Source organism: Tinamus guttatus, unplaced genomic scaffold (genome assembly GCF_059628265.1).
Source record: "Tinamus guttatus ecotype Peru unplaced genomic scaffold, ASM5962826v1 Tinamus_guttatus_pri_ptg001035l, whole genome shotgun sequence".
NCBI classification, from domain to species: domain Eukaryota; kingdom Metazoa; phylum Chordata; class Aves; order Tinamiformes; family Tinamidae; genus Tinamus; species Tinamus guttatus.
Genome location: NW_028289569.1, coordinates 4,935 through 31,403, shown reverse-complemented (window position 1 = coordinate 31,403; position 26,469 = coordinate 4,935). Strand labels below are relative to the sequence as shown.

The 26,469-nt window shown below is 42.6% G+C and overlaps 1 protein-coding gene across 1 annotated transcript; it reads right to left on the bottom strand.

Moving 5' to 3' along the window:
- LOC148590893 (E3 ubiquitin-protein ligase CBL-like) lies at positions 1 to 26,081 on the bottom strand. The gene is made up of 17 exons (XM_088538361.1): positions 26,038 to 26,081; positions 23,702 to 23,849; positions 23,151 to 23,398; positions 14,939 to 15,085; positions 13,341 to 13,497; positions 11,724 to 11,845; positions 10,645 to 10,782; positions 9,748 to 9,835; positions 9,064 to 9,195; positions 8,441 to 8,644; positions 6,875 to 7,006; positions 6,370 to 6,747; positions 5,596 to 5,690; positions 4,729 to 4,884; positions 4,126 to 4,229; positions 3,500 to 3,682; positions 1 to 464 (listed from the first exon to the last, which is right to left on the bottom strand). Exons 1-17 carry the CDS (start codon positions 26,079 to 26,081, stop codon positions 181 to 183), a joined length of 2,760 nt encoding a protein of 919 aa, XP_088394487.1. The 3' UTR covers positions 1 to 180.
- Positions 26,082 to 26,469: the final 388 nt, after the last annotated feature.

The window sequence follows — 26,469 nt, the reverse complement described above, 5'->3', positions numbered from 1 at the left end:
TCCATTTCATTTCACTGCTTTGAAATCTGTAATCACAAAAACCTGACAACGGATTCTCTTAAGAGGCAGGGCTGACTTCAGCATGAAGTCTCTAAGGAACCCCTTCCCCTTCGGTGCGTAGCTGGGCTACGGCTGCCCAGGCAGTTGGTCCACAGAAGTTCGAGGTGTGGAGGTAATGTGCTATGTGGCCACATGTGCGGGGGACGAAATGGAAACAAACTCCCGGAGAATATTCTTGGCCATTTCAATATTGTTATGTGCAATGAGCAGTGCTTTCTGAATGTCCTGATATGAGTAGCCTTGGCTCATTAGATTCTCAATCTCGCTGGAGAGTTGCAATGACGTGCTGGTCCCAGCACTGCCGGCTCCGCCTGGCTGGCAGCTCCCTACTTTCCGCTCAGAATTTATTCTGCGTGGCAGAGGCTTTGGCGGCCTTTCTGGAACTTGAGAGCCATCTGAAAAACCTGGAAGGAGAAACAAAGGCATTACATCAGAGAAGGGCACGTGATTGTTGCCCGGATCAAAGCAGGAACAGTTTTCAACTGATTGCCAGGACTTCAAAAGCATGCCCTTGAACGCTACCGTACCCTCTCCAACAAGCCTGTCCTCCCACACAACGGTACAGATTAGCCTGCCTTCTCCTCTGGTACGAGGACAATGGCTATGCAGATTTTTTAAAAATAGGGGGCCACAGCAGGCTTACAGTTTATTACTATTCTTCTTGTTAAAATTTATTACTATTTATTAAAATTTATTACTATTTAAGCAGGAATATATGCATGTATATGAATAGGACTCAGATATGAACTTTCACCAAGATCTGCTCTGTGAAAAACGACAGAGGCACACGTATAGACCCAAGATTTTACTAAATATTCCCTCTAAAACCAACCAACTGCTGCTCTTTCTACACACAACTGATGATGACACAGCAGTGTGGTAGGGGAGCACATGGACAAACCTAATCTATTTGTTACAATTCCTTTATCAGGATCTCTGTAGCAACTGAATTATGTTTTCAGAAGCATCTGCTTCTCTTCCTCTGCCAGCCCACCAGGACTGGCTGCGAGAGTTCCTGCCAAGGCTCATCCCACCTAATGGCTGGCAGCTATGACAGATCACTTAGCCTCCTCTGCCTTTCCTCTTAATCCTGAGGTGTTACCTGCCCATAGCCACATCACACCCTCCTCCCAGGGAGATAAAAAGATCAGTAAGAAACCAAAACTAGGCACTACAGGGCTTCAGCTAACACTTGCAGAATAAACTCACTGCTCCAGATGCCCTCCGCTTCCTAAGGCAATGTCTCCTGACTAATTCTAGTCCTAACCTCCTACATCATAGTAGATTTTTCTTCTCTTTTCGTATTTGAAATCACAAGAGATTCTTCTTCCACAAATATTTTCCATGTCCTTAAAGAAGGTTTTATTTGTCTTCTGCTTCTCTGAGTACTCCATGTAGAATTTTCAAGCCATTGTACTGGTGTGCAAGGTAAAAATCCCTAAAACTAGGTATGTCCAAACCATCCCTTTTCAAGGGCAAGCGCTGCAGGTCCACTCAGAAAAATTAGCAAGTCATCTTAGAATGTTCCTAAAAAACTAGCCCCAGAATGACCAAAATAGCTAAACCTCTTCAGGAAACAAATTCACTGAAGCTTCCTCATCAACCACAATGCAGTTCAACTCACCCCTCTTCAAACTACAAGCTGCTTACACACAGAAAGTCTTTTGTACAATTAGTTCCATGTGCAATCCCCTTTCTTTCAATTTGAAAATCTTTCCCCTTCTCTTTCTCCAAATTGTCTTTGGAAATAGCTGTTTCAGCTTGAACTGCATCTAATTCCCGTGAGGATGGGTCAGTTTCAAACAGTAGCTACTAGTCAGCTTTTTGGGTAAGTGATTAAGAAACTAAATTGTAAGGCACAAAGGAAGAGAACAGAGCAGTTCCAGAGCTTATCCCACAGTAGCCAGCCTTGCTTCTTTTTAGAAGGCTGCAAACACTTCCCAAGCAGTAACAGTCACCACTACCACAAGGTTTTTCTTTAGCCACCCTGCGAAGCAGGACAATAGCTCTCTTCTCATTGCAGGGCAGTAGAAACAAAGAAGGGTCAATGATTAAGCTCAGTAGCTCATTCAGCAGCAGGATGTGAGCACTCTCTGCCTCTTTTCATCCTTGCCAGCCCTGTTCTACAGACACAATGACAGACAAAGTGGAGTGAGGAGTAGCAGCACAAGCTCATCAACTCTGTTGCTCTCCCACAAGCTGAAGACCAAGCTCAGGGACAGTAGCTGCTGGAGCACCTGGGCAAGTAGTCTTGGGTAACCGAGGCTCTGGCTCCTGTCTGCCTCCAGAAGAAACAATTTCACTCTGCAGCAAATTGCCCAAAGTTCAGCTATGCCAAAAGCCCCTGAGCAGGAAGGAGTTTCAGTGCTTCCCTTCAGAGTTACTAGGCAGCTGTAGGGATTAAGTAAAGCATTATTCAGAAAGGCCCTCAGACAGACAAGGCTTTGGCTTTCCCCTGCAGCATGTGCCTCAGAGCCAATAGGACAGCATGTCCTCTACTGCCAGGACACAAAGCTGACCTTAGAGAGCCACTAGGCCCTTCCGCAAGGGAACTGGGAGCACCACAAAGGGCACGTGTGCCATCTGCTGGCAAAAACTGCACCCGAGACTGAGCAGCAGCAGTGCAGGGCCACTTACCTCAGCTTTTACTTGTACACTGATAAGCAGGATTATTCTGAAGGTCTGTTTCATGCCCTAGTACAAAATGAATCCTACCCTTAGGGCATACTCTTTTATCTGAGGTTTCACTAACTCAGATTTAGATGTGATCTGTTAACTCAATGGTTTACATGACCCTGGCAGTACATTGTGTAGGACCCTGTGCAAAGGGAGGCCATGTAAGGGCTGAATAAGGCTGCGGTGACTAGGCTAATCTTGCCATTTGCCTTGGTGGAAATAGCTTGCTGTTCACATTACGCGGATTTAGTTTAGCACAGGCAGCAAACACCGAGAACAAGAACTAACAAGATGCCACCTCCTGCTCTTAGTGCAAGCTGCACCTAATCACACCATCTGCTTCTGTAAACACCTCTTGCTACTTATGCTACATCATCCTGCTCTCGCTGCAACCACGAGATAAGATACCATCCGTGAGGAACTGGTAACCGTAACATAACGTATGAGGGAGTTGCAGCTGTCTATAAAAACACGAAGTTCTCCCCAGGCGGGCGCAGATCTCAGGCATTTTAAGAGATCCATCGCCTGCCGGCTAATAACGCTTGCCCTTTTACCCACCAGGTTGAACGTGCAGGTGATTGCTGGGATTACGGACTAACAATTGCAATTTGTTAACCAAAGCTACCACCTAAAAAGCAGTATAGTTTTTGCATTGCAAAAGGAATTACACAACCTGAATACAAAACCTTGAGTCAAGGACAGCGAAATTTCCAATGTACATAGCAAGATATTAGTAACCACCATGATATGGAGGTTCTCCAACCTGTTACTGGGTCATTTTCCAAAGACATTCGACTGAAGGCAGGTGTGGCATTGGAGATATCAGACAGTGTGCGACGAGCAATAGCAACCGGTAGCGGTGGTTTGGGGATGTCATAGCCATCTTCTTCATTCTCTGATTCCTCAGGGCCATTGTTGGCAGTGGCTGCTGCCAAATTCCCTTCATCTGGATAAAGAGACATGTTCTGAGCTCTAGGATTGAAAACAGTCTCTCTCCCTCTGGGCGAACTGTGTACCCCCCAGAGCCCGCAGACAGTGACAGGACACAAATCTGTGACTGTCAGGCCCAACCCCACAGTTGAGAGGAAGCTCTTTCCAGAAGGTAAGCAATTAAATTTCCCCAGTACTCAATTTAAAATGCCTATGCTGCATGTGGGCTGGCTGCTGCTGCAACGGCACACAGCAGCTGAGCGCAGAACCCAAGAGAAATTTTCTAAACCACGGCTGAATACTTTTACAGTTGATTCCAACTCGGCTTCTCAGCAACACCCCCAAATACAGTACACAGAATCAAATATTTCTGCATACATCCTAGCTATTTTGACACCCCAAGCATGTAGCATTTCATTGAGTTTTTTTGGTTTTGTTTCTTTCAGCACGCCCACTCACCAGAAGCGCTGACAGTCTCAAAAGCAGAGGATGCTGCTCGGGAGTGTATGTTGTACATTGCCTCATACATACAGGCATCCGTTTGCTGGTCACATTCTAATGCTCTGAGGAAAAGAATGCACATTCCCTTCAGGCAGCGGTCAACCTTCCCGTGCATCCTGTGCCTGATGATTCAGCACACATCCCTGCTCCAAACATGTTACCAACAGTGTTTCGCGAGAGAGACTATTTGCTTCTGTGAGTGCTCTGTCTATATTGCAGTAGACAAAGCAGTTGAGACCACCAAAAAAACAACTTTTTAATGGCATCTTACATTTTAACGGCTGCCGCTGTTGCCAAAGGACTACCAGCAGGAGGAGGTGGAAATGGTGGACTCCTTCAATGGCTATAAAAGGTCTCGGCAAAAGAGCGGGAGCTGCGTATCATTTACAGCTTGCTATGTTACTCTCTATCTGGTGACTATCAGCAAGGAAAGCAAATTGTAGCTAATTCCCACCCTTTTTGAATGATTAGGGAATTTTGAAGCAAAATTCCCACCCTAATAAACAAATGCGCTCCCCTGGACGTATTAAGAGGAAGCACAGTACATACAAACTATCTCACCGTAAATTTGGAGCCATTTCCAAAGGCATCTTGAGCTCTGCTTTTTGTACAGTGGGACCAGGAGGCACCACAGGTAGAGAGGATGGTGACATGTATTCAGTGTCTTCGTCGCTTTCTGACTGTTCCCCAGGTGGCAGTTTTGGTACAGGCAAGGGTCTGTAGACCGAAGAAACAAGATACAACCATTAGAAAAACATTTCAGCCAAACCTAATTCATATCAAAGTAGCCTTTCAAACTCACAGGTGAAGTAACGAGCAGTCATTCTAAAAATGATTTTCTAGAAAAACCACCTCTCTTTGAGGATTCTCAGCAGCACAGATGCAAAGTCACACTGACACAAAGTCCTTATGCAAAAAGGAGTTAATATCTCACACACACCACACCTCCTTCACACTATGTTTGGAAAAAACAACTAGCAAGTGAATTGACCAAACTGCTAACGGAAAATGTTCAGTGCAATGAGACAAAAAATAGCTGTGCCCTGACTGCTGGCCTGTCCCATGACCTGAGCACACATCTCACCCTCTAACATACTCCAGAAATAATTCAGAAACCATATGCAACCCTGTTTCCTATTCCTACAGTCTAACTTAACAACCCTCACTCCACATAGATCTGAAGAGAGTAGCTGATTTCACTTAGCTTTTCTTGATTGTCTGTTTTGGTAATCCTTCCAAGGTGGAAACTGAGGCTGACAGAATTGTGTCAAACTATCCCTAGCACCTGCTTGGATAAAGACCTACACTTTACCTTGCTACTATTACTATATATATATATATATATATATATATATATATATATATATATACACACATATATATATACACACACACACACACACACACACTTGATAGAAAGCAACACACCTGGCAGCTAAGGAGTAGATAGCATTGGCAGATGAGGAAGGTTTGATTTTAGGGTGCTCACAATCTGAAGCAGCTGGTGGACCGCTGCTCAAGCTCTGAAAGATAAAAGATAAGCATCAGGAGTTAGAAACACTATGCACAGTTGCAAAGCTGTCAGCCAGGCATTCAACATATCCCACAGAGGGATACGTTGGTATCCATATTACGTACTCAAAAGGGATTTTTTGACATCTTAGAAACACAGCACCTTTTTGGGAGCTTTCCCTCACGGAGGTCACAGGCAGGTTTTCTTCTTCTCTAGCCAAATGCCTCTTTACGGAAAAAACAGCATGACTTCCATAACTTCGAGGCTCCAATGGCTTTGTCAGTCCCCGATGATGTGGGCCAAAAGGTCAAATTTTAATGGGGGCGCAAGAGAAAGTATGCAGACGTGTGCACGTACGATAGCAGAATGACTGCATGAGTGCTTTCTTCTTAGACTTTCTGGTTAAACATGTGCTTTAAATATTCCAAAGTTGAAGAACTTGAAGGGAAACAATGGTGGGGTGGAATTGATGAAAGCACTACTGTAACCACACAAGATGAACGGGCATTTCAGCCTTGCTCCTAAGAGGCACAGAGGCACATTCCTAAACATTCCTCACATTCCTCTCCCTTGCCAGGCATCCACCAGCACCTTTCCAACTGTCTTGAAAAGGGTCTCCATCCTATCCAGACATCAACTACAAGGACATGGCATATCGATCCAACTTCTCACAAAATATGTCTACTCACCACCGGGTTGTCCAGGCTGAGTGTGCTCCCAAGCCGATGGGTGTCAGCCCTGGAATCCATCTGAGAGGGCAAGGAGAAGGGAAGCGAGTGCCTGTTTGACAGTTCTCTCCCAGCCCAAGGCTCACCGGGGCCGAGCGCTACAGATGGGGCTTTCGGAATGGGTCGGGATGGCCACGGCTCGCCTTGGCGGCTGGAGGGCCCCGGCGGGGGTTTCTCTCTCACAGGACAGTCTCCTGGCGTGCAGGGCAGTGGTCGTCTCTGAGGTCGACTCTCAATTCCAATGCCAGGTGGTCTGTCCGGAGGGGGAGGTGGCGGGAGATCTCGGAGCGTTGGTGGGATTGGCAAAGGCTTATCCTTGTGAAGGGTACCTGGAGCAGCCTGGAAGGCAGCAGCAGTGCTTAGCAAGGGCAGTTTACGCACAAAATTCAAAGGGCAGCAGACCAGAACATTGCGTTTTATTCCCACACCACCAGCATAATATCTGAAAGAGCAAGAAGTGTTTTACCTTTGAAGCGGTCCCAGGACTGGAAGCCCCAGGTGGGTTGGACACCCGCTGCTGCAGAAGATCCAGTCGTGGCGGCACAGGAGGATAGGGGGCCTGTGGAGTTATTGAGAATGGAGAAGGAGGACGCTCGACCTGAACAAGAAAAAAAATGCAAATACTCAAATCCAGTGCCAGCTCTGGTACACGACCAGAGATGAACATGTAGCAATGGCACAACATAAGACAAGTTGTTTTCCTAGAATAACCCATCTCCTTGAGCAGGACTCAAGTTGTAGTAAGCCTGTTTTCCTTTAGTCACCAGAGGGCATTATCTGCTACAGGAGAAACTTTGCGCTGCAGTCACCACCATACAAAGTGCCTTGCTACATTGTCCTGGAACTTGCAGCAAACAGCAGCATGAGCCAAAAATTCCATTTTTGGCCCTTTAAATGTTTGCCCATCTAAAAAATGAGAACTGTACCTATTGCTCTCCTCTTGACAACATTTCTTTTATATTCAAGGCTAGCGTCCTTAACTTTGAAAAGCCTTACACACGTTTGACCTCACCAGTGCCTGCAAACAGAGAGTACTAGCGACTGCAAACCACAACAGGATGTCACATCAAGTAAACTATGCTTTGCTTCCCCAAGCTGTGTACACAAAACAATCTCCAGGAACATAGTTGATCATTTAATACACTATTTGATAGGGTGAAAGCTAAAGAGCAATCTGATCAGTGGTAGGTAAAGCACAACAGACGATTTTCTCGTCACGAAAAGCGGCTTCACAGAATCACAGAACAGTTGAGATCAGAAGCTCATTTTATTCAGCTTATTTTAGTGGATTCAGTTATTAAAACTTAGTCAAATTCAAAGTCACTTCCCCATGCAGCAGACCAATGATGCCCATGCAGCAGGACAGTGATCACTGCACATGTGCAAAAGCAGCCAAAAGCTTTTAAAGAAACACGCAAAGCTCTATACAGAACGTCTCTGCTGTACAAATCTCCTGGCAGGAAGAAGCACTGATGACAGAGTCATCAGACCTTTTTTATACAAGTTTATCAGGCACTGTATGTAAAGGTGTTAGTCAAAATTACTTCCTCAGTAAAACAGCCTGCCATCTATCCAACTAGAGATCAGAAGCTTGGGAAGACTCTATCTGCTTACCTATATTAATCACTGGGGAATTGGATAAATTTCTACTGACACGAGCAAGCTACAGCTGATAAACCCAAAGCTGCATTGTTAGGCACGCAAGGAAGTGTTCTAAACCTAGATGTAACGGTCCAATTGAAGTCAGCTCCTTTGTTCTTCTGAAATCTGACCAAGACGCCATCTTCCAAGCCAATCCACAAAAAAAATCAAATATTTTCGAGCATCATCAGCATCATTTAACTAGCTGTAGCTGCACACAGTCAGTGTAAATCCCTGTATATTTCTCCCTCTGTATATTGACTAAAATCTTTTCTCTTGTCAAATCAGACACCCCTCACGTGCACAAGGCACAGACCACAAGAAAAAGGTCAGAACACGCAGTCTCAGTAAATGCTGCCCCATATACTAGCAAACACTCGAGTACCCTTACTTTGCTACCAGCTAATTCTTTCATCATGAGGAGGGAGTCATCAGTTTTGTCATCGTCGTCATCATCATAATTGGGTGAAGGAGTTCCTTCTGCACCTTGCCGTGATAATCCTCCTCCTCCTCTGGGATCAAATGGGTCTACCACAATCGGCTCCGTCCCTTTGATTTCACAGCGGCAAAAAGGACAACCCTGGCCTTCCGATTCCTTCGGAGAAAAGGAGAGACTTGTTGTAAGAGCACCAAGAGGCAGAAGCGCAAGGCACCAATAACATACAAAGGTTTAAACATCTAACGTTGAAGTACCTTTCGACAGTCAAGGGAGAAGAAAGGCAACCTGAGTTATCAACATAGAGGATTTTCTCTGTGCAGTAAAGCAAGCAGACTTTTTTGGCAAGCCCTCAACAGCTCGCCTATTCTTCGATGAGGAGACTAGGCATCTTACCAGTTTTGCCTGGGCAGATGAAGCTGGCACTAAACACCTAGCACTCCTATAACAGGAGTTTATTTTCCATTCCACTAGCAGGAGGAAACTACATAGTTTTCTGAACAAATGTTGGGTAAACTCTTTGTAAAAGGGGAACCAGCATCACTGTGGTAGACTAATACAACGGAAATGCACCTTACCTGCCATGCAGTGAGACAGGAGGTGCACATCAAATGGCCGCATGGTTCAATCTTTACATCCTTGTCATTTTCAGCACAGATTTTACACAGCTGGAATGTGGAGCCCATCTCACAATACAATTCATACTGCTCCTAAGGGAAACAAAAACCAAAACCAATCATACTGGAAAATAAACATGCATGATTAGTCACAGCTACAAGAAACACTGCACAGGATTTGCAGGAAAAGGCAAATGAATTCCAAACAGAAGAATGCAGTGCAACAGAGCAGAAGACCGAAATGTTTTCACTGGAATTTTATGTGCTAGATATATCAAACTTTGAAACAAAAGTGAATTTGAAGTTATTCCACATTTTTATTTAGGTGTCCCAAAAACAGCTTAGGAAAAAAAGGTCCAGCAGCACACTAGATGGCACAGAAGAAGGACTATCTGCTAAAACCTTCTAAATGGGTGTCTTAGTCCGTCAGTGCCACGCAAAGGTAAAGCTTTATTTGATCTTTGCAATCTCTTCTCCTCAGCCCTATCATTCAAAGATTTCAACCACTCCTATAAGTTGCAATACTGTAGCTTTGAAAACAAGCCTTCGGGATACTGGATTGTATGACGGAATTGTATAAACAACTAAGGAGGCCATAAATCAGAAGCAAGCAAGCAAGCTTGATGGGCAAGAACCCCTGCTCACCTGCGTAACTTTAATATGGTCTTGAGGTGTGGGTTCACACAAGCCTGTCAAGTCAGGATTCTGATTCCGGCCATCAGGGAATAAATAGCTACAAACAGTTAAGAAAAAAAAAGGAGGGGGGAGAAAAAAGATAATACTCTAGGTATGTGCACAAGAATCACAGACAAAAACAACCAACTAAGATTCCGTTTGAGAGGTGGAGGAAGAAAGAAGGAATGAAGGTGAGAAGGAGAAAAAATTGAAGGTGTTTTTAATTCAAAGTTTTGAAATAATTTTCCTATCAGACCAAAACCAAACATGCCATTCTTCAAGACAGAACAGAGATGGGGTTTTTTTCCCCCCTCTTCTTGGCTTTTTTTTTTTCTCCTTCAAACAGAACGTTTTCACTCCAATCTTCTTAAAGCATACTTCAGTAAAACCACAAGATCCAGAGTTAAAAAAAAGTGGCTATAATTTTAGTTGTTGTAACACAGGTTTAATACCCAGTTGGAAAAGAAGTCATGACAAAGGAAATGTGGACAGACACTTACTCTCTACAACTGCAACAGAGAATAGAGATACGGAGTGCAAAAATAACTGCCTGAGTACTCTTGAGTGTCAAATGAGTTAGGCACATGAATTATTCTACTGACATCAATGAGAAAATTGTAGTGTTAATGATTTGAGCTTGTAATAAAAAGGAAGCGATGTGCTAAAGGGTGCTAGTGAGGTCAACAGAGTTGCTTGACTGCTGCAACCTATTGCTTCTACCAACAAACAGAAAATGTATTATTTTAACATCTAACTGATTTCAAGACCTGATCACAGGATTAAGATGCACAAAACTAACTCACATTAAAAAGGGACAGAAGAGACAATGTTGAAAGGGAAAAAAGTGCTGCTGAAAAAGCTACTTACAAGCCTTCCCTGAAGCCATCAATGAGTGCTTGAAAAAGAGGTTTGTTGTGGGGGATTGTCTGAAGAATATTCCCATCTGCAGTAACGTAACCAATGGCCCACTGACCAAGTCGTGTACAGCTCAATCGAAAAATATAGCTGAAAATTAACCAAGCAAGAAAACTTCAGTTTAGACTGGAACAGGCAGAAAAGATTAAATATCAAGTAGTCATCCTTTGTCTGGCTATCTCAAGACAACAAACAGAAACTAGTAAATACCTGGATTATTTAGACCAGCTTTTCTCACTTTACCCCCAGGCAGGTCAAAGTAGACCCTGCAATCTCCTATCAAGTACGGAAAGTATCCAAGCACTGGCATCAACGGGAAATAAAACCCAAGATCCTCGTATCATCCTCAATCATTTCTTTTAAATGCAAGTCAACAAACGCTCTCCCACCAGAAAAAAAAAAAAAAAAAAAAAAGAACAGACTGCACAACACTTCCATTTTCAAAACCAGCACATTACTAACAGCCTTCTAACAATCTTCAGAAATGAAGACTCCATCTTTCACACACCAAGAGAATTTTTTTAGCCCTGTTTTACTGGGCCAAGTTAGACCTAGGATGTAAAGAGCCCAAAAACTGCTCAGATCCACAATCGCCCCAAGGTATGTGTGTTGTCCCATCCCCTCCCTGTCCTGCCCCAACTGCCATGTCACCTCCTCACCCAGCTTGCAGTTTTCTGCCAGCACAAGTGGGCAGCTGCTCTGACTCTGTGTCTGAGGCTGGCTTTAAATGAAGGTGCAATCCCTACAGCTCTCCTGGCCAGGTGCAAGTAAGTCGGTAAGCTACAACACATATTAATATTTCCCCTTCTTCACGGTCCTACGCTGCTCACTCCACGGCAAACATTTGCCTCCGTCTCTCGCGCTCACACCAAGCTCTCAATACAAGGCAAGCTTCCTCCCCCCCACCCCCCTGCCCATATTTTAAATTGCTGACAGAGGACAAAGAAAAAATCCCTACCTCCTCGGGCCAGTTCAATAATCAGAGGTGTTAGCAAGATCAACCTAAAAGGCCACTTAGACCAAGCACTAACCTGCCAGGTTTGTGAATGAACTTCTGAAGCCGGGCTTTTACCTCATCATACGTTAGGAATGCCATATAACCAGGATGAGTCACCGCTAGGCTATTCCAGTTCCTGAGCAGAGAGGACCATGGCTAAGAAACAACAGAGAAACACATTAACCGTGCACTTCCATCAGCACTTAAAATACCCCTTCATCAAATGGGTCAGTTCATCTGTTAAAGACTCAGATTTCTTATGCCACTAGAAATCTAGCAGAGGAGTTAGAGCCATATGCTCATGCAGCAGCCTCAGAATTTGAGTTCCATGTCAGACAGACCTTAATCAAAACTCCTTTAAATGAAGAGCAAGGAAGAAGTCACCAAAGTCACAAAAAAAGACAGCCCAAGAACAACCACCAACCCATACTGCTACTGCAGAGAAAATGACTCATTTCTGAGACCGGGATAGAGATAGACTTTTAATAAGATTATGTACAGGATCAGAAACCATGACTAGTCACATCTTCAACACTGACTGCCTATATGGCCTCAGGAAAGTGACCTCTCCTCTCTGTCTCAGTTTCAGAGTGTATAAGATACTTATGACTATTCCTCAACCACCTAACCTCACTTGGGTGCAGCGAGGATTACTATAGTCTAAGATCTGAGTAAATAAATCAGTACATACACGTTTAATATTCCTAAATATCAGACACACACAACCCCTCCCCCCACGCCCCCAAAACACACACACACAAACCCGTCTAATAACTTTCAATCCTCCAATTGGGCTTCTGTTTCTAGAACGTCACCCGATTTTTCCACCTTTATCAGCTTGCCTAATAGAAGATATCACTTTTACCTAAAAACTTGGCTTCTCTTTGAAACTGCAGCTACTCTCAGCTCACTCTGTGTATCACAGTTGCAAAAAGCACTGAATGAGATCAGATACATTGCAACACCAAACATGGGAATTTTTCAGCGAGACTGATCTTAATTGCAACCCACCCTATCACATGGGAAAAGGCAAGTCAGAGCCAAAGAAGTAAGGGTTTGTTCTGGTAAATATCCAGTTGCACCATCAGGAGCTACGCTTTTGAACTCAGTGCTATTAATGACCATGGGTTAGAATTTTGCCTGTTATTAATATCCCTTATCCCCTCAGTAAGGCAGATATTTCTTGCACGCACAACACCCTGGCTGTGTCAGTTCAAAAGCCAGAAAACCCCTATTTCCATGCTCATACACCATCCTCAACATCCCCCACAGAAAATATATGTGACAAGAAGAAAAGGACAGAAGGAAAGACAGACTGACAAGCTAAGCTTCATATTTCCTGGCTGACAGAGGTTGTGTCAGAACTTCAGTCTCAAAGTGACCTTTGAAAGGAAAAAATTCAATCATGGAAGGATACTGAGTGTGCCTTACAGTTTAAATTTATATTTAGATAGCTTTTTCAGTCAGAAGTTCTCAGTATTACCAAAACTCACCAGAGGATGAGGAGCAAGAATAACATTATTGGTACAGTAATGGGTTTGTTATCTCAATGTGGAAAAATTGGTTTATCTTGGGGCAAGAGCCTAACCTGACACACTCAGGATACATACTTTTCAGTCTTTTCCAGCGAGTCACATTCCTCAATTCTTACCTGAAAAAGACGTGTGAAGATATCAAATTCAAATACTGAAATGTAGTCATTGCACGTCAGGTCAATCGTTGACTTCAGGGCCATGGCTTCCAGCCCTGAACTGATCGGATGCACTTCATGCAAGGCCTGACGGAAGCTCTTCCAAGGAACAATGGTCCTATGGAAAAAGACAAGCCATCTGTCAACATGCGTGACTGGAGACTTATTCCACCCTATACATATGTATCACCCTATACATACCTCAGGTATTGCAATTGTGAGTATAGACCTCCTCTTGGTAGAGGAGGAGAAGAAAAAAATCAAAACTAGCTACGAGAGATTTATTCACATTATACACACAATGGATTTCTTGGTATCACAGCAAGTTAGCAGCGAAATGGACACTGGCTATTTTTCTGTGCCTATATTAAATTTCGCGACCTAAAGCCCAACTTCTCTTCATGCTTTCCCTTTGTGTGCAGTCCTATCCATGTCACTGTGGCAAACATGCATGTGTCAGGGGCTGTACTCACAGCTGTTAGGTGATTAGGGTTTCATAACATTGCAGCTGGTAGAGGAAGAGTTAACAGTAAACTGTTTAGCAGATAACCGGCTGGGTAAAAAATAGAAAAGGTCTAAATAGTTATCTAAAGACAGAAGAACTAGAGAAGTAAAATAATCAGGAGCCAAAACCAAGTCTCCTGGATAAGGGAATATATTCCTTCTTTGAAAGCATCAAGTTGATCAGATGCATAAAAAGAAAGCACCAAGCTTCAGACACTATGTTATTCATGAGCAAACATATTACTGCTTTTTCTTCTTATACCTACCAACTATATTCTCCCTGTGAAGTACCTCATTTAGTTAAAATGTTGTGCCCAATTCAATTAACTTTAATCCTCAAAGGTTGCTGTGAATGCCTGTCAAGATGACTCGATCAGCTTTTTATCAGATATAAACACTAAAAGCAACATTTCAACAGTTTATACCTCAATCTATGTGGCACTTAACATTCTCTTCCATTCTATCATAACAAAGCCGTTATGCAAAGCGACAAAAGTTCAGAGAAGCCAGAAGAAAAGCGACTAAGCGATTAAAAAGACTAATTGGAAGGAAGACGCAAAGAATTTAATATAATAGCTTACCTAACATGGAACTAATATTGGAGGTATGGTAAGCTTTGGGAGAAGAAAGTATATTATTTTGCATGGCTTGTGAAGTTTATTTAAAAGTTCAGGAATTAATTTAAGGAGAGGAAAATTCTGTCTGAATACTTCAGGGTGAATGATCAATAGAATCTTTAGGACAGTCAAGCAGTTGACTAGGGAAAGTGGGGAGACACCCCTTATCTTACACATTTAAAACAACACAGGACAAAGACGACAAGGGAATAATCCTGTACTCAACCTCACAGAGTGGACCAAATGAGCTATTAGATCTTTCCTATCACAGGTTTCTATGATTAACACGACAAACACCTTTCTGAACCACAACAAGGCATTAGTTTTTTTTTTTTTTTCTTTTTTTTTTCTTTTTTTTTTTTTTTTTTTTTTTTAAAGTGCATAACTTGCTGTGCAATTTGGTCCCACATCTCATAGTAAGCACAGTTAGAAGCTTACTTTTCCCCAAAAGCTTTCCTCCAAAATTCTGCAGCATCTGCCTTGGTGATCCGGAACGTGTCTCCTTGGAAAAGGCCACTTGGGAAAATACCTTTGAGTTCTGCCAACATATGGCTGAATATCAGGGATAACTTCGTCAGGTTACGCCTACAAAAGATGACAAACGAAACGGTTTATTTTAGACAAGTGTGGCTTTGTGCTATAAATTTAATAGCATTAGTATCTAATGCAACCCCATAAGTATTTCAGACTACAAAGATGTTATTTAGGACCACCTTTCAAGTAGACACCTAGCACACATCCATCACACAGCACTTATCCCTAAGGGCTGCTTATCCCTGCTTTTGTCAAGATGTTTTTCCACACCATGAAATTTGCATCATCTCTCTGAGGTGGGCAAGTAATTTAAGGCAAATCCAAAAAGAGGGTATAAAAATCACACACACAAAAGTCCAAAATCATTATCCAGACCATACCTATTACAGCATAACCAGAGTCTAAAGCTCACTAAAAACCTAAAAATTTCTTGTGAGGGCACATATAACCGATATTGCCTTGGATCACAGACTGTCAATAAAGGCAGGTTTGCTTTTAGTGTTCAACCAAATACTTTACAATCTGCTCCTCTTATGCGTTGCTCCTTTTAGCTTCTGACACACAGCAACTAGGTACCCATCCTACTCTAAAAGGACACTTTCCATAAAAGCAGGAAAAGTTACGCCACCTTTTTGAATGCATACAAACCCCATAAACACCTGCAAATACACCAAACATTTTCACTGGCATATCAAAGCTTAGTTATGGTTGCTTTTTGTTTTTGGTAACACCAGCAAAGCTCCTCTTCTCCATTCCTTCAACTAAACAGAAAGTTGTCCTAGAGAAAGGGTAATATTTTCAATGAATACGAGTGATTTAGACCAGAGATTCCCAAACACTTCTGGCCACAGACCTCCGGCAATCTCCATGTTTCTCATGGACCTTTACATAAATACAGCATAAAAACCAAACAGTTACCAGGAGCTGCTGAGGATCATGTACCAGAGCTGTGTCCAGCACACTCTGGGAATCTCTGCCTGAGGCACCTAAATCCCCTTGACTCTCGGCAGAACTTAAACATCCGTTACCGGTACTTTTGAAAAGCTTACCCAGTGCCAGCAAGCCACATCAGGGAGCTCTCCTTCCTGCTTGCAAGGGAGCCCAGCTGCAACACCTGCATTAGCTTCAAAAGAGAAAAACTACACACTGTTTCTGGGCAGTGGTTTAGTTCAGATATGAAGAGCAACAGAGAATTTTGGAGGACCAGTTCATGTTCTGAAGAGTGCTCACTTAAACATACCTGCAATATATGTAGCTTATTGTTAGACAGCAAAACAGCCACATGCTTACAAAAGAACTCTTACAAAGCCAAACCATTTCTGCTCTATGCAGTAACCAAATATGTTAATAACTGAGCAGCTGCAGCAGGAAAGCATAATTCCTCCTGCATCTGCCACGTTACAGGCAGGTAAACAGCTTCTTCAATAGCTCCAAAATACCACCTGAGCCTGCTCAGCTGAAATTGCACCAGTCTTCCCAACTCTGCTACCTGCAGAGCTCAAGAGAAGTATATCTCAAACAATGATTTCAGGTCATGGGGAGGCGAGGGAGGGGAAGCTAAAAAAAGCAAAAGAAAAAAGCACCATGAAGCAAAACCATTTCCCCAGCGCCAATTAATCAGCTGGCTGCTCCAGGCCAGGCACGTCCCTCCGGCAGCCGAGCAGACACATCCCTGCATCCCGTCTTCCCCCCCTCCGTGCCACTGCGGTTGCGCTACTTCCTTCCCACTTCGCGACTGTTTTTGCTCCACGCATCTCGGCGGAAGTCGAAAGGTCGACCGAGAGCCTCCACGGCCCCAGCGTGCGGGCCTGGCCCCAGCTGGGTTTGCCGCTGCTGCTCCCTCCCCCCGGGCCGACTGCAGATTTTTTCTTGTCCCGCTTCCTGCTGGCCGGACAAAAGCGCTCTTCCAGTGATGGCTTTGCAAGACGGAGCCTTCCCAAACACAGACCATCCAACAGCAGCATCGCCCCTCTCAGCTATGCTGATATGCTTAGTTAAACTAATTCCACTTACCAAGTCATACGGCACCTAATGCGGGTCACGCTTAAAATGCCTTTCTTACCTCATGGTCATCGTAAGACAGCAGTACCATTTCTGCCAGTGCCAGCTCTGCTTTTTTTTTTCCTCATTCTGTTGCAATGTTTTGATTACTTCATAGCTAACCAACTGACACCACGTAATTTCGTCCTTCACACAGCAAGGAGACTGCTCCATTGGATCATTTATAGGCTTGTATTGTGCTCCCATGCCCAAATTTGACACGAGCACACTGTCAAGCCTGTAAAACTGATTTTATTAAAAGCATGTGGCAAATACTACTCCAGGAGAAATGAAGGGGTATTCCTGATGAATGCCAGCTCCCAAAGGCATCACCTCTCCAAAGTTATCATGCATAGTTCGTGCTCACCATCCACTTCTGAGAAGTGTTTCGGTATTCCCTGACCCATTGACTTGGATGCCATTTTTGCACATTGGGTCTTTACAAGTGAGGACTGTCATCTCCAAGACTAGGCAGCTTTTAACAGAAATAATCTTCCAGGGAATCTAAGATTTAAAGAACAGAGCCACACCTCTACCTTGGCCCCAAAACAGAATTTGAGCTCAGCATGACTCAATCGACTTCATTACAACACACTTTCAAGAAAATTCTGTTTCAGAAAATCAGTGCCAAACTGGCTAAAATATATCTTGCTGACTTCTGGTTTAAGAGGGTAAAATAAAAGGAGAGTAGAGCAGCCAAGCTACTGTAAAACCATTTTGCTCCAAACTCAGGAGAAGGCTCTGCACATTGACTTGACTGCCGAAAAGACATGACCCAGAAAGGCAGCTCACAGAGGGGGCGGAAGTGCAGTCTCAGTACGCTGGGGAAATGACCACAGGGCACTTTTTAGAAGTCTGCTTATCTAGCCTAACGGAAAATTAAGTAAAAGCATGACAGAGGATGTGAGTGCCTGATGGTTTAACACTGAAGCCATTGACTGAGTCAAGAGTCTCATGAAAAACATGCAGTTTCCAATCCTTCCCTTCCCCGCAGCGCCAACACAGCCACCAAGGACAACTAAGACCCACCACCACTTCCTTTCTCTGCGAACGCCACAGCTATTTGGTGGAAGAATAACAAGCTTGGAAGCAAAAACACCGCTCAGTAGAACAGGAGTAAAACATTCTGGTCACTGTACTATTCACTACAACCACTGAAACGCGAAGCTCCTGGACGAGTCTTGCTCCACAACAGCTTCTGAACTTCTGTAGCCCCGTGTTGCCAGTGACCCCCTATGTAACAGGACAGCAAGATAGTCCAAGAACACCAGAATTACTTTACAAGTTGAGCAGTTCATTCTGTACATTGCACCTCAACAACTATACTGACAGAAATAGCTTCCTTTAGTGCTTAAGTATTCTCTTAAACATGGAATAATTTTAACAAACATTTTCTGAGGCAAAAAAAAACCAACACTATTTACCTTGTTTTCAGTTCTGTTGTGCTTAACCAAAAACCTTCCCAGGCAATTTTTGACCAGGAAATCCTACTATTAAGTGTGCCTAGGAGCACTCCTGCAGGGTAGCAGCCTCCTTCTCTAAGGAAGCCCAAGAAAAAAGCCCAGGAAGCAGTTTCACAGGAGGCAGGTGGATAGCAGAGAGAAAAGCTAAGCCCCCATACAACATCTTGGACCTCTACTGCAACAGTAATTGACAGTAACTTTAACAAGGTCTGGCAGATGAAAGCTGCTCTACCATGATTTTTTTTTCCTGTAACCACTTCACATCCTAATTTTCTGGTTTGAAGATTTAGGAGTTCCAAAGGAGAGGGAAAAAAAAATAAAAAAGAGAGCGCGAAAGAGAAAAAAGCTTTTAAACAAGTCCAAGCATGCAAAACCCACTGTTTGGAAACCACGAAGGTGTGAGGCTACTGCAAACACATGCTTCTCAGACCTTCCTGCCTGTGCCCCAGCCATTAGTAGTTACTCAGTTCAAACAGATAACTGGTTGCACCTGGCTCCAGAGAGCACAACTGCATCTTACTTCCTTCTACCCCATCATCAAGCAGATTTTGGCATGCTCTGCATGTTAGCACAATCTTCTAGCCCATGCACAGAAGCAGAAAAGCTACGTAAATGTTGAGACCCGGAGTGGACTTTTATAACTCTGCGGCAACTCGAGTCCTCCACATGCAGTAATCAGTTTTAAAAATAGAAGCAACGGAACTGCTCTCAACAAAACTTGCAACACAGGAAGTGAATGAAATTCCACTTAACTGTTAGTGGCTCAACAGAAGTCACCTTACCAAGAAATGCAGGGCCACTGACCCATGAAACCTGAGCTACTTGCACAGGTTGAGTGACCTAGACCTTTTAGCACTCGGAATTTTACTGCCTCAGCTATAGAATTTTGCAGAATCAGCTGCTGCTACATTATTTTGTGGTCCAGATCATTAGGCACCTTCTGAGAAAGAGGAAGAGAACACTTAACATGTGTATTACCCCTTGTTGATACAAGGTTCAGCCCACACACAGCCCAACTGTATCCATCTGAAGAGCTATCGGCTTCACTGTTTCATTCTTCATAGAGCTACAGTAACTGATTACTTCTGCAGTTTCAGTTTAACTTACTAAAGCAACAATGTGGCAATTGGAACACACCAACCACAGCACTAGATAGTTTGGGCAATTCTTGATCTAATCTCACCTCCTTTACACACTCTGTGCTACGCAGTAGGCTCTCTTTCCATTTTAAACATTTTTAAGTGGGACGAAAGGTAACTTTAAAGCTACAAGAATCTACACAGGCCTACTGCTTTATCACAACTTCAAATCTTATTATATGAACTATGTTTCCTTTCTGATTTCTGAATCAGAACACTTTTCAGCTAATTACAAATACTCCAAAATATGAGTACACCGACCAGTTTCAGGTATCACATAAAATAGACTGCTCCCCAGAAATGACCAGAAAACCATGGCATATGTGCAGTTATGCAAATAGATGCAATAGATCTGGGGCAGAGAGTAACTTATGTTTTCTACATAAAACAGTTTGCTGACCAGAAACACTGCCCTGCTTACCTTAAGGTTCTGGACACAGGATGGTCTAGGATTCAAGAAACAAGACACAGATGCCAAAAGGTCCAACTACACTTTTGTCAGCATCAAGAAATCCACATTTCAAGACAAAATCACATTCAAGTAGGCTACATGACTGCAGATCCATGCATAAAAATCAAGTCCACAGGATAAGGCACCTACAAAACTCTGTAGTACCACAAACTCTGAGAAGAAACAGACTAAAGCAAGTAAAAATTTCAATTCTTTACTATGCTGCAACGTACTAAGGCTTACATTATACCATAGACTGCTTTTCAAGACAGTGCCCCCATTTCCAATGGAAAGAAAAACTAAAATAAATGCAAGCCTATGCCAATTATGTTAGTTTTATTTGATTGCTATATCTATCACCTAAAGTAGCAATTTAAGGACAAATTAAATAAAAATAATTCTCAGTCCTCTCTCCAACAACATTTAAATGATAATGGATTTCTCCTTGGGTAACAAGCAGTTAGTTAGTGTTAAGACGCTGGAGACTGGCAGACTTTCTTTTGGGCAGCTTTGGAGCCTGTTCTTTTCTTTATGATGTTCTAATTTAAATGCAGATGTAGACTTCACACAACTGCCTTTTTTTTTTTTTTTTCCCCTCCTCCTGGAAAAGTCTTAGTTGTGCTAGAAAGAAGCAATGAAAAGAGGACTTGCTTAAAACATGCACCATTTGACTTTTACCTTTTATACCTCTTTTTCTACCCTCACTCCCCCTTCACTGGACAGAGGTGTGTTGGGTGGTGGTGGGAAAAAAAAAAAAAAATTACCAGATCTTAGAGCAAATATGTCTTCTTTCAAACAGTTTTCCTGGTTCATAGCTTAAAATAAGTGTTTCTAAACTTTCTTTTAAAATTCCAACTCTTTTCCTCCTCAAGTCATTCTTCGTGCATTTCCGTCCATTTAGAGAATATGCATGGTCATTTCCAGCAGACATAAAACACTGGAATCCTTTTCCTGTGCAAATTAGTAAGTCTTCACACTGGAGCTGCAGTCAAGTATGAAATCCCGCTGAGCCAGCACCCCTTAAGATCTGTCAGAACAACAACCATTAAATATAGAACAACTATGCAAATCTAACTGGAATTTTATGTTCAAAGGAGCAGGTTTATGATACCAGTTAATTCAAAGTCTGATTTCCTAAGTATGCAAACTGATGTAGGAAAATAGCTTATGCTGTTTCCTAAATATCCAGTCTACATCCTGAGTAATCATTTCTCCTCAGCCTTTCACCTACCTTCCATCCTCTAGCTTACATTCACAGCATTCTCCTACAGAAATGTTTGCGATGGGTCAATTTTATTTAGATAACAAGTCTGAATTTTAACTCATAGGAGCCTGTTTTAATACGCTCAATAAGATGACTCATCAGTGAAACCCCTTCACCCCTATCACTTTTTTCTCAAGTAACAGACGTGGTTACTGTTAGCCATCTGCAGATCAGCAAGTTACTTCTCTGACCTGCAATGTTAAGCAAAAGAGAAAGCTATTTCCACAACTGCAGAAAAACAGCTGCAATGAGTAATTTACACAGCAGGGTCAGTTTATGGATGGTCGATCCTCTGTTCAAGAGCTGAGTTTGGAGAAATAAACACTTTCTGTGATAAAAACAGAGGTATACCAGCATAACCACTGAACCCCTGAAATAACCTGTAACCAACAGTTAGGTGAGTTCAGCATGCTGAGAACAGTTGTACTGCCATTATTAAAAGCACCACCAACGGAACCACTATCTTATTGCAGCAAACTAGTTTATTACAGTTACTTACTTAAAAACAAGCAAACAAAACCAAGCAGTGTTCAAAATGCACAAGCTCAGAAGAACAAAGTTTTTACCATTACAGGTAGCCCTGTGAGCTACACAGTGCTAAACAGGCATACCTTTCTCTTCCGGATATAAACTACTAAAAGCATTCCACAGAATTCCTTTTATTGCACAGTTTCCATCTTATATAGGCTACTAACTTTGCACTTGCATGTTATTTGTATTTTTAATTTATAGTGACCAGTACTAAATCCTTTTCGAATTAGGAAGTGTTGTGGATCTATACAGAGTCGGAAATAACAGTTCCTGAAGCATTCTTATCCTCAGAGCCCAAGATAATCAGATGACTTAAGTTGATTTCACCATAATCATGTAACAAAACAAGTCATCTGAACGATTAAGTGCTGAATACGAGTTAATTCCAATACCAAAGCCTGTAGTTGCTACCTCTTTAGCTTAACACACCCTCAAATTAATTTGTGTTCAGAGGCCTATTAGCAACAACAGTCAAAATAAACCCCCAGGTTGTGAAGGCTTGGGGAAACAATACAGCATCTCCATTAAAAAAAGGAAAAAAGAAAAAAAAGAAAAAAAAAAAAAGCACTACTGAGAAGTCACCAAGTTGAAAAAATATGTATTTGCTTGAACAGTCTCAAAGCACAACCTGAAGAAGTTACTACATGGACTCATAAGTTAAGAAGTGTACAAACTGCTTGAAAAGCACCCACAACAGATTCACCTTTAAATAGATACGCAAGTGTGCTAAAGAGCAAGTTAAACGGTATCTTTAAAGCTCTCCTAGTAAGATAACCAAGTTGGCTTCACAAAACACACAACATGAGAGTTTTTGCAAGCCAACAGCAATTTCAGCTGACCCATACATCAAAACCACACAGTTACAAAGACAAAACAACCATTATAGTCCTAAGAAAAGAAAGGAAGCCATTGAGTATTCACGTTGGAAGTCTCACTAGCTCTGGTGTTAGCCACAACAGGAAGATGCTTTCAGCATGTTGACTGTTAACATGTAATGCTGGAGGGATGCGTCCACTTAACAGCTCTCTGACAATAACCGATCAAAAAAGATTCAAGGAACGAACTCACCTACATCCATAAGCCATCTCCACACTCTGTATTAATTCCCCGTGTAGTCTTGGGTTTTGCATACAGACTTCATACCACCCAACCCATTCCCCTTCTCACTGTCTTGTTCATCACAGCAAACTTTGATCTCACAGGTTTTAAAACATTTCTTCTCTGTTACCTAAGCTGAGAGTTCTCTTCATACATCCTCTCTTTCCCTTCCTTGAAAAGGCTGATGGTCTGCTTCGTCTTCTTCATCAAGTTCTCCATGAACACTCGGAAATACTCATTTTCTCCGAGGGTTTCCATCTTCCCCTCATAGCGTGACAGGATGGTTCGCAGATGCTGGTACGTATCAGGCAGTAGATCCAGGATATACGGTGGGCTGTTCTTCAGTGCCAGCTTTGGGTTCTGACACAACCGCACCACCTACAATTAATAGAGAATGACAAGTTTAGACAACAAGAACACTGCAAGCCAGTCACACAGTTTAGTGATACTTAGGAAAACAGTAAGCGCAAGTATTCATTTGCAGGAAAGTATCTGCTGTTGCTCAAGTCCAAACAACTAACCTAACCACAATAAAAAAAAAATCTATATGGCCAGACATGGATGTAAACTGAGTAAAGACCCACCACACAAACAGATATATTAAACAAGGTCGTGACAAACTCCATGTTCAATTTCCTTGTCCACAGCAAGGTTGCAACTTAATCTGTACCCAGAACTTACTTTCCCCATTCCAACCCTGAAGTTGTCCATAAGCAGAGCTTTATGTGCTATGGTGTCCTTATTTTCCCATTCACAAGTTTCCTGCTTATTTTTCAGCACCAAAAACCACATTCTCTCAAACTTAAGAACCTGACCTAAAGTCAAAGCTCTACCATATAAAACAAATTATTTTATCATTAACAATTATATTTTTATGCACTTACTTTTGCATTATGCAATTAGGGCACCAGCAACAGATAGAACAATCCCATTCAGACCCCATAAACAACAGTCTTGTTATAACGACACACAAGGACACCAAGATGCAAACAGTGTCCTGGACCTTAATATAGTTCTTTGATATACATGGATGTAATGCCTACATACCATGGCAACAGGCTCATGTGGTAAGTGAGCATAAAGGAGTTCTCTTCAGCATCTACCACAGCCAACATTTTCTATTATGTAGAACGAGACCAAGAAGAGATAACGGGGAAAATAACAATTTGAAAAATCAGTGGCATTAAAACACTTCTTATACCATTTCAGCTAGAGCAAGTGCTGAAACTTTGCATTTGCACAAACACTTCCAGGGGAAGTCTACAAACTAAGAACCAACAGTTGACACTCTTATTGCTGTCTTGCCAGCTAACATGTTCCAGCTTTTGCCAGGGGAAACAGATCGGACAAGGTCTAAGAAAAACCTAAAGTCCTTTTGCACTATATCACTTAATCTCATGAAAACCTCACACGGAATCTAGTGGCTCCCTACACTGCAGACTTAAATACTGAAGACACTCCTAAGTGAAAACCACAGTAATTTATTCTGAAACAGAACTCTAGGACACTGTTTTGCCTTTGAGGATATATATAAAAAAGCAGCCTTGGAAGGGTGACATCTTGATTTATATCTGACTTCACAGCACCACCTCCAATAAGAGCCAATTGAAATAGACTAAATTTCACTAAAGAGAAAAGCAGAGAACGCGTTAAAGCTCAAATAGAGAACTCAGACTTTCATTAAGACAATTTCCTCCCTAGAGGAGTGTCTGCAAGAAACGGGACAAAAACCCTCAAAATTTCTCCTCCATTTTGAGGAGAAAATTATTAGGCAGTCCAAGTAAGGAGATGGCCACATGACTGACTTATCCAATTGATTTTGATGGCTCAATTGCTGTTTCCTTAGAGCCTGTGAAAACTGTACAATGAACCATGTCAGTAAATTGAGTCAACGCATTTGTCCCCCAGTAAAAACCCTTTTCACTATGCAGCACAAATAGGTCCCAAATATGTTCCTCAAACACAGCTGAGGTGTGATACAGGTAGCAAAATTATTCTTCAGCCAAAGTTGTTCACTACACTCTGGGTTTGAATATTTATTAAAAACACAGTTCTTCCAAAGGAGCCACGTGAAGCAAGTTTTTGTAATCCGACAGCAACAAAACCACTTGCATTTTGCTCCTTTCCCTACGTGTGCACTTGCAGCATCACGACAATGTGGAAAGGAATGTTCCCAGCGCTGGAAACAGCCACCCCAGCACAAGGACGCAGCAAACTGGAAAATTGAGAAGCAGCAGCAAGTACCATTTTAGGTGAGATGGGAACAAGCAGCAATCTCCATTTTTAAGCTACCCTCCACAGTCACTCAAGTTTGCTATGCTTTGTCCTATCACAAACAAGCCTTTTAAGGAGAGACCTGTGGTTTTCCTTTTTTTTTTTTTTATTTTTTTTGCTCTTAAAAGGACAAACAAACAAACCCCCCCCCCCACAAATAACTTGCAAGTATTTTGAACCTAGGCAAACCAATTTCGCTCTCATTTCTGAGAAAAGAACTTGCCATCTATTCATTCAAGGAACAGACCTTATACAAATTTTTAGGCCAGCAGCCCAGTCTCTCCCCACAAGATTTTGTCATTTGACTCAAGTTAATTCTAAAATTAAAGCACTTTCTTTTCACCGCTGCTCCATAAGATTTCCACAAATGGAATCACAGTAACTAGAGTAGGGAAACTGTGACATTACATATGAAGGACTCTCATGGGCAAACAGTATAGAGAGTGCAAGAAATGCAAGCAGAGCTTTTTAAAAAAGTTTGCCACAGCCATGTAGTCGTATTAGGCACATCTTAATAAAAGCAAGGAAACAGATATCAGGAAAAAGCGAGATACCCAAATGAACACATCACTTGAACAGTCTTTTCATTAAGAAAAAGTCAAGAGCAGTACAGGCAGTTTATGACCTGGAGCACTGCTGAACAGAGAATACAACCCAAGAAACCGTGCACCCTGAGGGTAGACTCACCTACTGCCAGCCTGCAGGCTAACGCACTCCCCATTCCCTTTCCTCTGCGTACCTACCTGTTCTTTACTTGCCCGTTTGGCTCATACGCAGCCCTAGCCATCTAGCAGCTAGAGGCAGCCCGTTTGCTGCGGCCCTCAGATGCCACCCATTGCTCGCTCGAGCCAAGACCTGCAGCTCAGACACTTCGAACTTCTTGCCTCAGGCTGGGGACAGTGGTAGGGAGCTCCAGACATGACAAGCCACCAGGTATTTCTGGACCAAACAGCAATTTTATCTCTGACACTGTATATGCCTCAGCACAGTTGTGAACAGTTCCATGCCATGGCTTTCTTTGAGGGCTCAACAACGAAGCTTCTCTATCGAAACCACATCTCACCTTAAGCGAGCAGCAAAGGGAAGCCTGCTCATACTTCTCTTTATCTTCTGCTGAATTTGTCTTGGCCTCTCGTCTACTGCTTACAATGAAGGTGACCTACAGTGGCACTCCT